This window comes from Arthrobotrys flagrans, assembly GCF_004000055.1.
Source record: "Arthrobotrys flagrans strain CBS H-5679 chromosome Unknown unitig_1, whole genome shotgun sequence".
Taxonomy (NCBI): domain Eukaryota; kingdom Fungi; phylum Ascomycota; class Orbiliomycetes; order Orbiliales; family Orbiliaceae; genus Arthrobotrys; species Arthrobotrys flagrans.
This window is the reverse complement of record NW_027137556.1, coordinates 2,980,691-2,994,293: the sequence shown is the minus strand read 5'-3', so window position 1 is coordinate 2,994,293 and position 13,603 is coordinate 2,980,691. Positions and strand designations below refer to the sequence as shown.

The 13,603-nt window shown below is 47.2% G+C and overlaps 7 protein-coding genes across 9 annotated transcripts; 5 read left to right on the top strand and 2 right to left on the bottom strand.

Annotated features, from left to right (window-relative positions):
• Positions 1-102: 102 nt before the first annotated feature.
• On the bottom strand, positions 103-1,614 carry DFL_008893 (uncharacterized protein; the record flags this gene model as incomplete). Its single annotated transcript, XM_067638693.1, has 1 exon — positions 103-1,614. One exon carries the CDS (start codon positions 1,612-1,614, stop codon positions 103-105), a length of 1,512 nt encoding a protein of 503 aa, XP_067486557.1.
• A 450-nt stretch (positions 1,615-2,064) lies between these two features.
• Positions 2,065-3,715, top strand: DFL_008892 (uncharacterized protein; the record flags this gene model as incomplete). Its single annotated transcript, XM_067638692.1, has 3 exons — positions 2,065-2,326; positions 2,394-3,389; positions 3,444-3,715. The coding sequence occupies 3 exons, from the start codon at positions 2,065-2,067 to the stop codon at positions 3,713-3,715; spliced, it is 1,530 nt and encodes a 509-aa protein (XP_067486556.1).
• A 304-nt stretch (positions 3,716-4,019) lies between these two features.
• On the top strand, positions 4,020-5,786 carry DFL_008891 (uncharacterized protein; the record flags this gene model as incomplete). Its single annotated transcript, XM_067638691.1, has 4 exons — positions 4,020-4,292; positions 4,364-4,464; positions 4,527-5,037; positions 5,103-5,786. The coding sequence occupies 4 exons, from the start codon at positions 4,020-4,022 to the stop codon at positions 5,784-5,786; spliced, it is 1,569 nt and encodes a 522-aa protein (XP_067486555.1).
• A 759-nt stretch (positions 5,787-6,545) lies between these two features.
• On the top strand, positions 6,546-8,362 carry DFL_008890 (uncharacterized protein; the record flags this gene model as incomplete). The annotated part of the gene is made up of 8 exons (XM_067638690.1): positions 6,546-6,554; positions 6,745-6,799; positions 6,905-6,913; positions 7,032-7,078; positions 7,153-7,679; positions 7,750-7,952; positions 8,013-8,129; positions 8,199-8,362. The coding sequence occupies 8 exons, from the start codon at positions 6,546-6,548 to the stop codon at positions 8,360-8,362; spliced, it is 1,131 nt and encodes a 376-aa protein (XP_067486554.1).
• A 415-nt stretch (positions 8,363-8,777) lies between these two features.
• On the top strand, positions 8,778-10,158 carry DFL_008889 (uncharacterized protein; the record flags this gene model as incomplete). Its single annotated transcript, XM_067638688.1, has 6 exons — positions 8,778-8,849; positions 8,944-9,101; positions 9,229-9,291; positions 9,357-9,754; positions 9,826-10,061; positions 10,129-10,158. 6 exons carry the CDS (start codon positions 8,778-8,780, stop codon positions 10,156-10,158), a joined length of 957 nt encoding a protein of 318 aa, XP_067486553.1.
• Positions 10,159-11,079: 921 nt separating this feature from the next.
• DFL_008888 (uncharacterized protein) lies at positions 11,080-11,970 on the top strand (the record flags this gene model as incomplete). 3 transcript variants are annotated; one of them, XM_067638687.1, is made up of 1 exon in its annotated part: positions 11,080-11,970. In XM_067638687.1, one exon carries the CDS (start codon positions 11,080-11,082, stop codon positions 11,968-11,970), a length of 891 nt encoding a protein of 296 aa, XP_067486552.1. The 3 variants fall into 3 exon arrangements, with proteins under 3 accessions (XP_067486552.1, XP_067486550.1, XP_067486551.1); XM_067638685.1 differs by having other exon boundaries at positions 11,350-11,970; XM_067638686.1 differs by having other exon boundaries at positions 11,674-11,970.
• A 448-nt stretch (positions 11,971-12,418) lies between these two features.
• On the bottom strand, positions 12,419-13,250 carry DFL_008887 (Ribosome biogenesis protein Slx9-like; the record flags this gene model as incomplete). The annotated part of the gene is made up of 2 exons (XM_067638684.1): positions 12,419-13,177; positions 13,248-13,250. 2 exons carry the CDS (start codon positions 13,248-13,250, stop codon positions 12,419-12,421), a joined length of 762 nt encoding a protein of 253 aa, XP_067486549.1.
• Positions 13,251-13,603: the final 353 nt, after the last annotated feature.

The following is a 13,603-nucleotide window of genomic DNA, read 5'->3' as shown; positions in this document are numbered from 1 at the left end:
AAAGACGTTGATTTTCTTTCCAGAGCATTCCGATGGGCGAATGCATTTAAAAAAATATATCCTATCAATTTAGAAATTTATTCAAGTACTTAAAATGAAGGCTCATATCACATGCGGCCGCTCCAACCCTAAGGCATCGACGATACCCTCGAAAACATTGATATTTGACGCATTCTGTTCCCCCACATATAACAATGCCCTCCATACATCATCCGCCCCAACTCCGCTATCTTGAATCTTCTTTAGCATTTCTTTCCACCAAATCTCCTTAGCATCTATTGCAAACTGCTTCACCAAAAATACCAACTCCACCTTCTGCTCCTCCTGCAATCTTGCAGCCGCAAAACTAGCAGCGGCCAATAGTATCAATAACTTCACTCTAACATCACCACCAAAAGCACCGCTTCCCCACGGTGTTGCTATAATCCTTTGGCTCTTTCCTTCTTTCCTTGCCTGACAATTAAAGACACCGGAGAATCCAGTGTATGCTTTTAACATATCTTTCTGCAAGACACCTGGAAGAAAATCTGGTAGCACCCGAGTTCCGTCTTTCGATCCAGGGGTTTCGACAGTATCCAGCTCTGTAGCATTCAGGAACAAGAAAGTATTGGCTCGTATCCTATTTTCCCTGTTCTCCCCTTCGTAGTCTTCGCGATTATAACTGTTATCTTTTCGAGCAGTTCTTCCATGCCCCATAAATATCGCAGTGGGTATAAATCCATTCTCTACAGAAGCTGTCACTGCCAGTGCGGTATTTTCTTTCAATGGAGGGGTGAATGTAGAAACGGGTAGAAGTTCAGGTATACTAGCAAGAATTCGCTCCTCCTGAGTCGCTGAGGGGCCATGGCCGATGAGTCTATGTGATGATATGATGTATGTTGTGTGGAAGTTGTTTTGGGGGAGTGTAGTCGCCGGGAAGTCTTCTTCGTTGGGGAGTTCAAGGATTGTGAGAGGTATAAGTGCGGTTTGTGAGGTGAAAGATGGGGGGGATCGATTGCAGAAAAGATTGAAAATAAATTCTTGAGATTGATTTAAGGGTGATTGCTTGAAGCAGTCGAGGGTAATGTTGGTGTATGACTTCTTCGGTTCATTATTGCCATCGGCATCCGAGTACCATGATGTGAGGTTTACACCGCCCCAGTCGTTCCATTTAGGAAAATGTAGAGTTAATAGAAATTGATGAGATAGAATTGATAGTAAATGAGCCTTGGTGTATGTTCTTGTTTCTCTAGGCTTGAGGGGATGGAGAGAACCAGATGGGAAAAGAGAAGGTAGTTTTGATGCAGAGCGGATTATTGATTGAACACAGGCCATAGCATCTAGTTTGCCAGCTATACAGTATTTTAAGATGTTTAGATTGGGATCCGGACGGTTATGAAGAGTATATGAAAGGTCCGATATTATGGAGACGAATTCGTTGATTAGAGATTCCGGAGGAATGGTTTGAGAAGTTGGTTCAGATTTGCGGAAGAGAAGGGCTTCAAGAATTGGATAGACCGGAGCAGGATATTCATCTGTATCCGAGAACCCTAGAGGATCTTCCGTTGTGAATGATGGATGGTTGGGTAAGAGAAGCTGCTCTAACTCTATAACCTCGACGTTGACGGCGGTCATCATGAAGTTTCCAAAACTGCGTTGTGTTGTCAAAAATACCACACGGCCACTCGGTGACACAAGCAAAATGCAAAACCTGCAAGCGGAAACGTGGAAATAAGCAAAGTTCTTTTCACTTGCTCTTGATAGCTATCCTTAAGGAGGGTGTCGGAAAAACCAAACGACCATAGCAGGGGGTTTCGTTGTCGTATTAGCGCTCGAGCCACTGTCGCGAAGCTTAAGCTGTTTAATGCGTGTCGAGACGCCCATCTATAAAAAGGTGATTCAGCGTCTAGTTGGCGTGATTCAGAATTAGAATCTTTTGAGCTAAATTTGCGCCATTCGCGTGGCTAACTGTAGCTACACTGCGACGGAGCACAAGGACCAAAACTTGGACACCTAAACTCTCTAATCGAACCGACCCAGCTTGGACAATTAAGCCCGCTGCCAAAGCTCTAAAAATACACAGTCATGGAGAAGTTTTCGTTAGGATCGGAAAATCTCGATCTGAGAATACGGATTGCAGAGCTTGAGAAGGAACTAGCGAATTATCGTAGCGTTGCGATCGCAAATTCGAATACTAATGGGCATGCGACACATGCATTAGATGAAGAGGATGAAGAAGAAGAGTTTACTGCCCCACAGGACCAAGACGACAAGGCTGTTAAGCTTGATCTGGACGAATTTCGCCGATATGGACGACAGATGATCATGACGGAGGTTGGCCTCGACGGTATGTGGTATCTCAAGACATTTATCAAATTTTTTACTTGGAAAAAAAAAATTAATTTTAAAGTTAGGTCAACTACAACTTAAACGATCGAAGGTCCTCCTTATCGGAGCTGGAGGGCTGGGTTGCCCAGCTGCAGCATACCTTGCTGGTGCAGGAATCGGCACTATTGGGATCGTCGACCATGATCTCGTCGAACCGTCGAATCTACACCGACAGATAATGCACACAGTCGAAAAAGTCGGCCACCCAAAAGTCAAATCTATAATCTCATCACTAAAGCGGATTAACCCGAACCCGAAGTATATTGCCCACCACTATGTTCTAACCCCCGAGAATTCCATCGAGACGTTGGGGAGGTACGATCTAGTTCTGGACTGCACGGATTCGCCTCAGACGAGGTATATGATATCGGATGCCTGTGTGTTACTCGGGAAACCACTGGTTTCTGCGTCAGCATTGAGGTCGGATGGGCAGCTTGTTGTTTTGAATAATCCACCAGGAGAAGGACCATGTTATAGATGCGTTTTCCCAAAACCACCGCCTCCAGAGTCGGTATTAAGCTGTGGGGAAGGTGGAGTATTGGGTCCGGTTGTGGGTGCCATGGGGGTTTTGATGTCGACCGAAGCTCTGAAGGTTTTACTTTCAAGGGCAGATAAGAAGAAACGACGTAAGCCAGCACACTTATCACCGGATATACGACCAGCAGATGCGAAGGAAACTTCGAAGAAAGAAGAGTCACCGGAGCAGAAGAAGTTCTACATGACAATATATTCCGCATTTTCGGATACACCGTTTAGAACGATCAGGATGTTTGGAAAGCGGAAGACGTGCCAAGCTTGTTCATCTGTTGCTACTATTACAAAAGAGTCTATGGAGAATGGGTCGTTGGATTACGTGGCTTTCTGTGGAGGGAAGGGGAGTGGGAAATATCCACCTTTGACGAAGGACGAAGTCATAAATGTGGAGGAATACAGTAAACTTCGCCAGAATAAAGAAGGAGGATTATTAATTGACGTGAGAGACGATGTTCAGTTCGGAATGTGTGCTCTGGAGAACAGTATAAGTAAGAAACTGGGCTTGAACCGACTCTCATTGGCTTGAGCTAATTTAGGTCTAGATGTTCCGATCACGACAATTTTAACACTACCGATGATACCGGAGAAGGACGGAACGGATGGAGAGAACAGGACACCGGTACCCATACCGTCATGGTTACCTAGAGATCCTTCTACACCAATATATTTTATTTGCAGACTTGGGAATGACTCTCGAATAGCTGTTCAGAGGCTCAAGAAAAGCGGTTTGGTGAAGGGGAATGTTATAAAGGATATCAAGGGAGGACTATGGGAATGGTCGAGAAAGGTCGACAAAACGTTCCCTCTATACTAATACTTACCTGCTATCTTTCATCCTACAAATGGATATTGTGTACTGAGGTTCTTTCTATATTTAATACCCACTGCACAAATAATCAATATAATAGACTCGAGACCATCGGGTGGAATCCACATCCGTGGGTCATTTGTGGTGTTTTGACAGTGTTGTGGTTCTCACTGTGCCAAGCCGGCCACGCTTTGAGCCGACAGCTTCGACTTCCCTTTTCCTCCTTTTAAAACCTTCACACTTTTCCGTGGCAGGCTGTCGACTTCCCAAGGTGTCCTCACCTTTCCCTATTTATATCATGACCGCCAACATGACGTCCTCTCCACTTTCATCACCCTCGCAAATCTTCAACATGGACTACCAAGATGCTCTCGCCCTTCTCGTTACCATCCGCGATATGGCAATCGTTCAATTCCACCGGATACCGGGTTCTGCCATCTTGATCCGGTACATCAAGATGTCGTACCAGCACGATCCGGCACGATCCGTGATTGAACTTTGTTTGGTTATCTTTGCGATACAGTATCTGCTGGCGCCGAAGTACTCGACTCAGAAGAAGAACTTTGTCAAGCTTCGACCTGATGTATGTTGAAATCCGTACCGTTGTGAAGGTTGTATTGGAGTGCTGGTGCTCACACGGCTCGGGTTCTCTAGGAAGTTGATGAATTGATCGAGGACTGGACGCCGGAACCATTGGTTGCTTCTCTTACAGAGTTCGAGCAGGAGCAAATAGACAAGACACCCGTGATTGCAGGGTACTTGGCTATCCCTTCGGTTTTCTAGCATACGTAGTCTGCTTGCTGACAGTAAACACTAGACCCACTGGCCCAAAGGTTAAACTCACCAATGGACGAACCGTCACAAATCTCGCCTCTACCAACTTCTTCAACCTTGCAAACCAACCTGCCCTCGCCGAATCTGCGATCTCCACTCTTCGAACTTACGGTGTCGGCCCCTGCGGGCCCCCTGGCTTTTACGGTACTCAAGATGTGCACATGGACTGCGAACGGGATATTGCCGAGTTTATCGGATCCGAGGCATGCATTGTATACGCTCAGGCATTCAGCACCATCAGTGCTGTGATTCCGGCTTTTGCAAAGCGAGGAGATATCATTGTTGTCGACGAAAAGGTCAATTTTGCTACCCAAAAGGCTTTGCAGCTTAGCAGAAGTACGATCCGATGGTATAAGCACAACGATATGGAAGATCTCGAGAAGGTTTTGAAGAAGGTTGAGAGGGAGTTCAGAGGACGGGAGTTGACTCGAAGGTTTATTGTCACCGAGGCCTTGTTTGAAGATGGTGGTGATGTTGCCGATTTGGGTACAATTGTGAGTTATCCCGTCAAAGGCACATTGAAGGTAGTCACGCTAACAGGTATTAACGTGGTTTTCAGGTGAAACTCAAGTTCCAGTACAAGTACCGCCTTATTCTCGACGAAACAAACTCCTTCGGTGTTGTTGGTGACACCGGACGCGGCCTTACGGAATACTACAACCTACCTGCCACCGATGTTGACATGATTGTTGGTACCCTCGCCACCACCTTCGTTGGAGGCGGCGGTTTCTGCTGTGGATCCAAGGAAATTGTTCACCACCAACGTATCTCCGGCCTCGCCTACGTCTTCTCTGCTGCCTTACCTGCTATGCTCGCCACTACCGTTTCCGAGGTTATCAAGATGCTCCGAGAGAACCCGGAGAATTTCATTACCCCGCTTCGTGAGAATATCAAGACGTTCCACGCTGCCCTGGCTAAGACTGATACCTTGACCATTACCTCCTCGCTCTTTAACCCGGCCATTTCAATTCAGCTGAACGGAAAGCGGGCAATGTCGGATGATGAGCAGGATCGCTTGGCACAGGACGTTGTTGATGAGTGTCTTGCCAATGGTGTTTTGGTTACCAGAGTAAAGAGAATAGCTTTGCCGGCAGGGATGTCCAAAGGACCAAAGTGGTTCGGCTGGAATCCAGCTATGGTGATTAAGGTTTATGTATCCACCGGATTCAGTAAGAAGGATTGCGAGAAAGCGGGTAGTGTGATCCGATCCGCCGTTGCTAAGGTCGTCGGAAGGAAGAGGTAGTGGTATTGTGGCATAGTGGCTTGCAGGAGGCAAATCTGGAGTTTTGAAGCGGGATCACTGGTCTTTTGAAATATTCGCGATTTGAGCTCTTCTTTTGGCGCGGAAATATGGCTTGAGGATCATAGCTTGCTTGGTTGCATGGCTCTAGTACTTAAACATTTATAGAACGTCCCTATGCGGACGAATAGAGGTAATGATAATAATGATACTTATATATACAACTACTGCTCCTTTACATAAGCGTCCATGTGTAATGAAGAAGTACCTAGGCTCTTCAGCAGGTATGCATACCCCTGCGATACCGGCGGGGAGTTATGTGCAAGGGCCCCTCCGACGCAGCGAAAGTGTAGGATCCGGCCGTTTGGCCCCACGTTTGTCGGTTGGTTCGTTCGCATTGGCTATCTGGACCAGATGATCCATTGGCCCTAGCTCGGGCAGGTTCGGGGAGCAGGAGGCTAAAACGAAGTTTTTTTTTCTCTTTAGGTTCGAGTCATTGCATAATGCCTTTGGGTGGTACATTGTAGTACCATCGTTGATTCTGCGCAACCACACTCGGATTTTTAATTTTAACTGGTGTCCTTGATTCTTCTTCGAAGTTTGCAGAATTCGAAATTCCAAACCTCCACACATTTTCATTATCAAGCTGTGCAAACCATTTACATTTAAATATCGGACCCCACCGACCTAACGTCATTACATCTTCAACCGTTCTTTACTCGAGTATACACTCGCGGGCCGATTCCATAGCAAGCAGGCGTAATGGCTACCGTATGAATCCGTCCTTCCCTTTCCTGTTGATTGCTGCATCGCGCAACACGATTGAAAACTCTATATCTATATATATAACTTAGCATGAGCATCATTTAAACGGCCCGGCCGTTATACTCTAATGTTGACAAAATAAACAACTTGAAAGTTCAGGACCAAACTAACATGCTAAATTGAACGTCCATACCAGTTCTACATTGAAAACAAGCATGTTGGAGACAAGACCAACTCTGAAGACTGGAGAAGTAAGTGTGTTTCTATGCTAAATCTCCTTCTGTTTAAAGTCTAGTGATTGTATGGGTTATGAAGATTGAAATTTTACTAACTGGATACCGATGGATGGTGAATAGTTCGAGGATGTACGTCTTCCGGAGCGATATCACAGGCCGAAATTCACTTCAAGTCCTTGTCAAAATGCCTGGATCGGGTGTATTTGCACCAGGCGGGGCGTAGGTGCTGACTGGTTCTTACTTCAAGACAATCCATTGACGCCGCCGGATTTGCTACAACATGAGGTCCCTCAAGTATGTTAAAATCTCAGAAAGGGGGAGGCGGTTCCATTCGGAACAAGAGCTAATGGTTTCACGAATGTTGTCAGACCCCAGCCTCGAAAGATACCGTTATAAAAGGCCGTGAAGAGGCCGTTCAGATTCTCCACGGCCGGGACCCACAGAAGCGCCTTCTGGTCGTTGTCGGTCCGTGCTCCATCCATGACCCAGAAGCTGCTCGGGTCTACTGCGACCGCCTTCTCGAAGAGAAAGAGAAACATAAGAATGAACTCCTCATTGTTATGCGTGCCTATCTCGAAAAGCCTCGTACAACAGTCGGCTGGAAGGGTCTTATCAATGATCCAGATATCGATGGCAGTTTCCAAATTAACAAGGGATTGAGAATATCAAGAGACTTGTTCGTCAGACTCACGGAGAAGGGAATGCCGATTGCTTCTGAGATGTTAGATACTATCAGCCCGCAATTTCTGGCCGACTTGTTGAGTGTGGGTGCTATTGGTGCTAGAACGACGGAGAGTCAATTGCATAGAGAGTTGGCAAGTGGTTTGAGCTTCCCGGTCGGGTTCAAGAATGGAACCGACGGGAGCTTGGATATCGCCATTGACGCTATTGGAGCGTATGTACAACCCGTTTGCGATTGCCTACCTAGCCTAGGGGAGGGAATAGTATGCTGACTACGATTGTAGAGCGAGAGGGGAGCATCACTTCCTTTCGGTTACAAAGCCTGGTGTTGTCGCTATCGTCGGTACTACTGGGAATGACGATTGCTTTGTGATCTTGAGAGGAGGCAAGACTGGAACCAACTATGATGCGAAGAGTATCGCTACGGTGAAGGAGAGATTGGCGAAAGCCAACACGCAAGGAAACTTGATGGTCGACTGCAGTCATGGTAAGATATTACCGTGTATAGAAGATCGGTGGGAAGAGGCCGTGCTAATTCAAAGAATAGGCAATTCTGAGAAGAACTTCAGGAACCAGCCCAAGGTTGCCAATGCTATTGCGGAGCAACTGGCTGCCGGCGAGACTGCCATCATGGGTGTTATGATTGAGAGTAATATCAACGAAGGTATGCCTTTCTTTCCCTTTCCGATTCCTACCTTACATGAATAGTATTTACTAACAAAATTTAATACAGGCAACCAAAAGGTACCCGATGAAGGAAGATCGGGATTGAAGTACGGTGTAAGCATTACAGATAGTTGTTTGGGATGGGATGATACCGTGGCCGTCCTGGATGTTTTGGCGAATTCGGTCAAGGAGAGGAGAGAATTGCTCAGCAAACAGACCAACGGACAGTGATTTATATTCTCCCTTTCCTTTCCGTCACAAAAAGGGATATCGATATCAATATCGACATAGATAGCATGAAATACAAAAGCATTGAAGTTTTCAAGCCTTTAGTTATATAAATTTATAGCGGAATGTGATAGGCCCATCGGCAGGGCCAGCCAATCAGAAGGGGGCATTTGTAACTGGGTCGGCTAAACTTGACCCCTCCAAGCCCAAAACCTGGCCGAGTGAATTTTGCAGGGCGAAAACAGTGTGGACTGACTTCATACCGAAAGAACGTCAACACCCAATTAGAAAGCCCACTTCCAACAGAGATATCTCCCATCCCACTTCGACCTCCTCGTCGCCTTCCGCCAATCCAGGGCTGCGGCCGACTCCCTTTCCGACCTCTTCGATCTCCGGCTTGTCCTTGCCGTCAGTCACAATGTTCTCGCGAAACTGCCTCCGTCAGGCCTCGCGGTTCTCGAAATCCCTTCCCATCCGACAGACCATACGGGTATATATACACCCATCCTATGCCGCCCTCCGAGGGGCTGTTCCCTTCGGATATCGATACATCTCAGCTCCAATTGGCTAACATTGGCTTGTAGAGAAATGCCACCGATGCTTCAAAAGCCGGCTCTGAAGCTTCCCAGTCCGGTCTAACGGCGGCTGCATATGCTGCGACCGCTGCGGCTATTGCTTCCTCGGGATGGTATTTCTATCAGTACGGACCGACAGTACATGCCCTGTCACCGGCTGAAGAAGGGTACGATGCCAATTTCTAAACTCTGACGACGATACGATTGAAGACTACGGAGCTGTGGCCGACATTGGCCGGATATCCGTGGTATATAAATTCCGCATGTGCTAATATCGCTTCGGGTTCGATATAGTCTTCATCCTACCAAGTACCCATGGGCCCATGCAGGTTTCCTTACCACATTCGACCACCAGGCGTGAGTATTCTCCCGAATCTTGCTTTCTTCGCGACGCAATTGCTAAATCCAACATTTTCGGCTAGTCTCCGCCGTGGCTTCCAAGTCTACCGTGAAGTCTGCGCCTCCTGCCACTCCCTCTCCCGTGTCCCATGGCGCTCTCTCGTCGGTGTCTCTCACACTGTCGATGAAGCCAAAGCCATGGCCGAAGAATGCGAGTATGACGATGAACCGAACGACAATGGCGATATTGAAAAGCGCCCTGGTAAACTGTCGGATTACATTCCTGCGCCTTATGCGAACGACGAGGCCGCCCGTGCTGCCAACCAGGGTGCCTTGCCGCCAGATCTGAGCTTGATCGTTAAGGGCCGTCACGGCGGCTGCGATTACATCTTCTCGCTTTTGACTGGTTATCCGGATGAGCCTCCGGCTGGTGCATCCGTTCCAGCTGGGTTGAACTTCAACCCTTACTTCCCTGGCACCGGTACGGCTCACTATTTCCAATTGGACTTATCGACCGATGGGAGTATACTAATGTGGTCATTTTTATCGCAGGTATCGCCATGGCCCGTGTCCTCTACGACGGCATTGTTGAGTACGAGGATGGTACCCCGGCGACCACATCGCAGATGGCCAAGGACGTCGTCGAGTTCTTGAACTGGGCTGCCGAGCCAGAGATGGACGAGCGAAAGAAGATGGGTATGAAGGTTTTGGCCATCACTACCGTCATGTTGGCCCTCAGCATCTGGGTTAAGAAGTACAAGTGGGCACCGCTGAAGACCAGGAAGATTGTAAGTTCGATCCCATGCGACAATAATCGCATTTGGAATCAGATATTAATATTATTCAAAACAACAGGTCTACAGCCCTCCCAAGGATCTCCACTAGACGGTTTTCCGTATTTACCTAAATACTATTCCGTTGATTGTGATGTCTGAAAGAAACATTGTGAATACTAGAAACTTCATTGTCCCCGTTCCTCCTTTTGATGCCTCTTCCTTTTTTTTTTTTAAACTGTCATATACTTATATTAACAAGCCCGCCCTGTGCAAATCACCTTTTTATTTCCTTTTTCTTCTTTTTGTTTAAAGTCACTCTCCTGAGTAAAGACTTTGTGAATAGCACCTCCTACCCGCCGAAAGGGATTAAAAAAGCAAAACATACAAACATGAACATACATACTTACATCCATACAGACTACATGGGAAGCTACGGGGTAACCGGAACAGGTAGTTCAGAATGACTCTACCTGTACCTGTTTGATGTGATGTGGCTAGCCTTGCAATGTGAACACGATGCCGATTTATCCTGTCCCACGTCGGTTTGCAAGAATCGTCACAATTCACGATTCGACTTGTATAACCGTTCAAAACCAAACGCACCATGACATCGATATTGAGAATTATCCAATACGCCATTTGAGGTCTTGAGCTCCCTCCTATCTTCAATAGCATGGGTTCGAAATGGGTCACGTAGTCGGGTAGAAAATGTTAGCCTTTAGGGTGATTTGCCCACCGAGCTCTCTTCAAAATTTTTTTGTTTTTTCTCCGTTTCAGTGCACGCCAAAAAACGTAAAACGTTAATGGAATCTATAAAACCTGCGGCTTTCCTCCCACGTTCATTGTCCGGCCCTCCCCTTCGACCTCGGGAATTCGAATCAGCATTTTTCTATTGATTTGTCTATCTTGCTCCGACTTGCGGCCACCGGGAGATAGCTATATCGACTTCACCTTTATTCGGATTTACGGATTTAATTAGCTATCCGTCTGCTGGTTACTTAGCTAGCCTGGCCACCACCGACCTGCGATGATGACCGACGACCTGGACCCAACGGTCCCCCCACAATCTTCACACCCTCACTCCACACAAGCCCCCAGATTAAAACCCTCTTACTTAATCGCCTACCTCCAAAAGTCCGAACTTTTCTCACATCCCTCCGACGGGAAGAACGAAACACCCAGATTTCCTCCAACATCCAACGGATCCAGCCTACACAGCAGTCGAGGCTCGCTACATGACCATGACGACGAAGAACATTACGAAAACCCCGAATCCGCACGTTCCGCCAGAAACTCCTTGATGGTAGAACAATTCTGGACAAATGCACAATTACACCTAACCACCCAGGACTCCTCAGACGATGCAGCCGACGAAGAAGAAGGACTTGAAGACGACGATGACTACGACGGATTCGACGACTCGGATTCCTACCAAGACCCCGATGAATTAACAAATCTACCGTATAAATCACCAGCGGTATACCAACTCCCCGGATCCGGGAATGGGAATAAATTCAGAACTCTTGTAAGAGATGGACCGGTTGGTAGCGTTGAAGGTGAATTTCAACGATTTGTGGTTATTAAGAGGAGGAGTTTCAGAGGGGCTGGATTGTACCCCGGGGAGATGGTGGACGTGGACGTGGAGATGAGTGGGTGTGTGGTTTTGGATGATGGTGTTGATGAGCATCGAGGAGAAGGTGATGATGATGAAGATGAGAGATTGGAAGGGGAGGTGGAAGTGATGTGGTCTGAAGATGGGGAGGAGTTTTGGTTGGTGAGGAATCCGGCGGCGGATGGGGGGATCGGGAAGGAGACCAGTTGGGTTTCGAAGGAGTGGTTCATGCTGAGGAGGAAGATGATGGGGAAGCAAGCTGGGCGAGCGGGGGAGAGGCTTGAATTGAGAGTCGCAATGGAGGATTAAGGCACGGCCGCCACACCACCAATATCATCTACTCTGTCAAGGTCTCGCGGAGGGCATGCAATAGTCACATATGGTGTCTTTGTCTTTGTCTTTTTTTCTTATCATTTTAATGGAGGAGTTCATGGTTATTTTATGTTCAGGTTTCTGTGTACAACGATCAGGATATGATGGCATATGGGATTCGATGGGGTTTTGGGTTGAAAAATAATAGTGATACCCTCATTTATAATGTAGTCTAGAATAAGTATGGAGGAGGAATCAGGCAGACGGATTCAATTGCGAATGAACTTTTGTTCTTGAAATATGAAGCTTACGGGATACGTATGATAATACCATCTCAATCAGATGAATGAATGTAGAACCTCTGTTCAAATACGCCTAAACTCCAAAGGACCCGCTAAATAGACAATCATCGTATAATATAACCAACCTCCGCTCAAGAGAGCCTTTACAAAGCCTTCTGGATAGCCATGTTCCGGTTGATAAAGGCCCTCAAAGCCTGCAATCCAGATGCAGCCCCACTAGCGGAACTACCCTCCCCGCCAGCAGCCAAAGCCCCCTCGGTCGATGTATTACTAGCACTTCCAAACCCAAACGTCTGATCTCCCATCATAACCGCCACATTCTTCTGAAACCTATCCCTCTCCGCCATCTCCAGCTTCTCCTTCTTCTTGCCCATCCCCCGTTTAGTCCCCAAACTCGTCATCTTCTTCGGCAGCCCCTCCTGTGCAATATTCCCACTCCTGGTCCTCGCAATCGTAATGTTAACATCACTTAATCCCGGGATTCCAATCATCTTATTCCCAGCCAAAACACCGCTAGCTTCTTCGTCACCATCATCACCACCACCTCCAAACCCTTCAAAATCCGGCAAAGCATCCGCAAGACTCGATAACGAAGTAACAAGTTTCCCACGAGATTTAGCTTCCTTCCCACGGCCACGTTTTAACTTCTTTTTGATACCGGAGGAGTTTGTGAGGCCGGTTGAGGCGACACGGTGGAGGAAGGAAGTATGTTTTGCCTGTTGTTTCGCTCGTTTGGTGGGTTGATAGGTTCGGTTCGGGTCTACAGTTCCTGTGGATATCTCCGATGGGGTATTGTCATTTCCATCTTCGGAGAAGGCGGCACCGAGGGAGGCGAAGCTAGTGGTGGCTTTGGAACGGGATGCGATTTTGGCGCGGATGGAGGTGCGTTTTTTGGTGGGTGCCTGGTTCGGGGGGTTTTCATGTTAGCTGTGCTGATTGCTACCCGGACGATGGAGAAGGGTTGTTTCGTACCATGGTGTATCAAAGTCGCCTTCTGGCAGCAGTAGGACCGGTATGTGGTTTGATGGCCCGAGGAAGCTTTGAAGCTGTGATGCTATCGAGGGAGCTTGTCGGGAAGAGAGGAGGTGTGGGTTGAAAAAAATCTCAAGACAAATTTTTGGCTTAGTTAATTCCGAACTGCGAGAGTCGCTTGATAAAAATGGACCCGGGCCAGAATACCACAGAATCAACGCAGATTACGATCGATTACAGTACTCACCAATTGATCCTTAGTCCATTTGGCTTCAAGTTATTTTGGGAATTTCCGTTAGAAGATTATTGAAGCTTTTGGAAACTGTATTTTACCCTGTCACGATTTTTTTTAACAA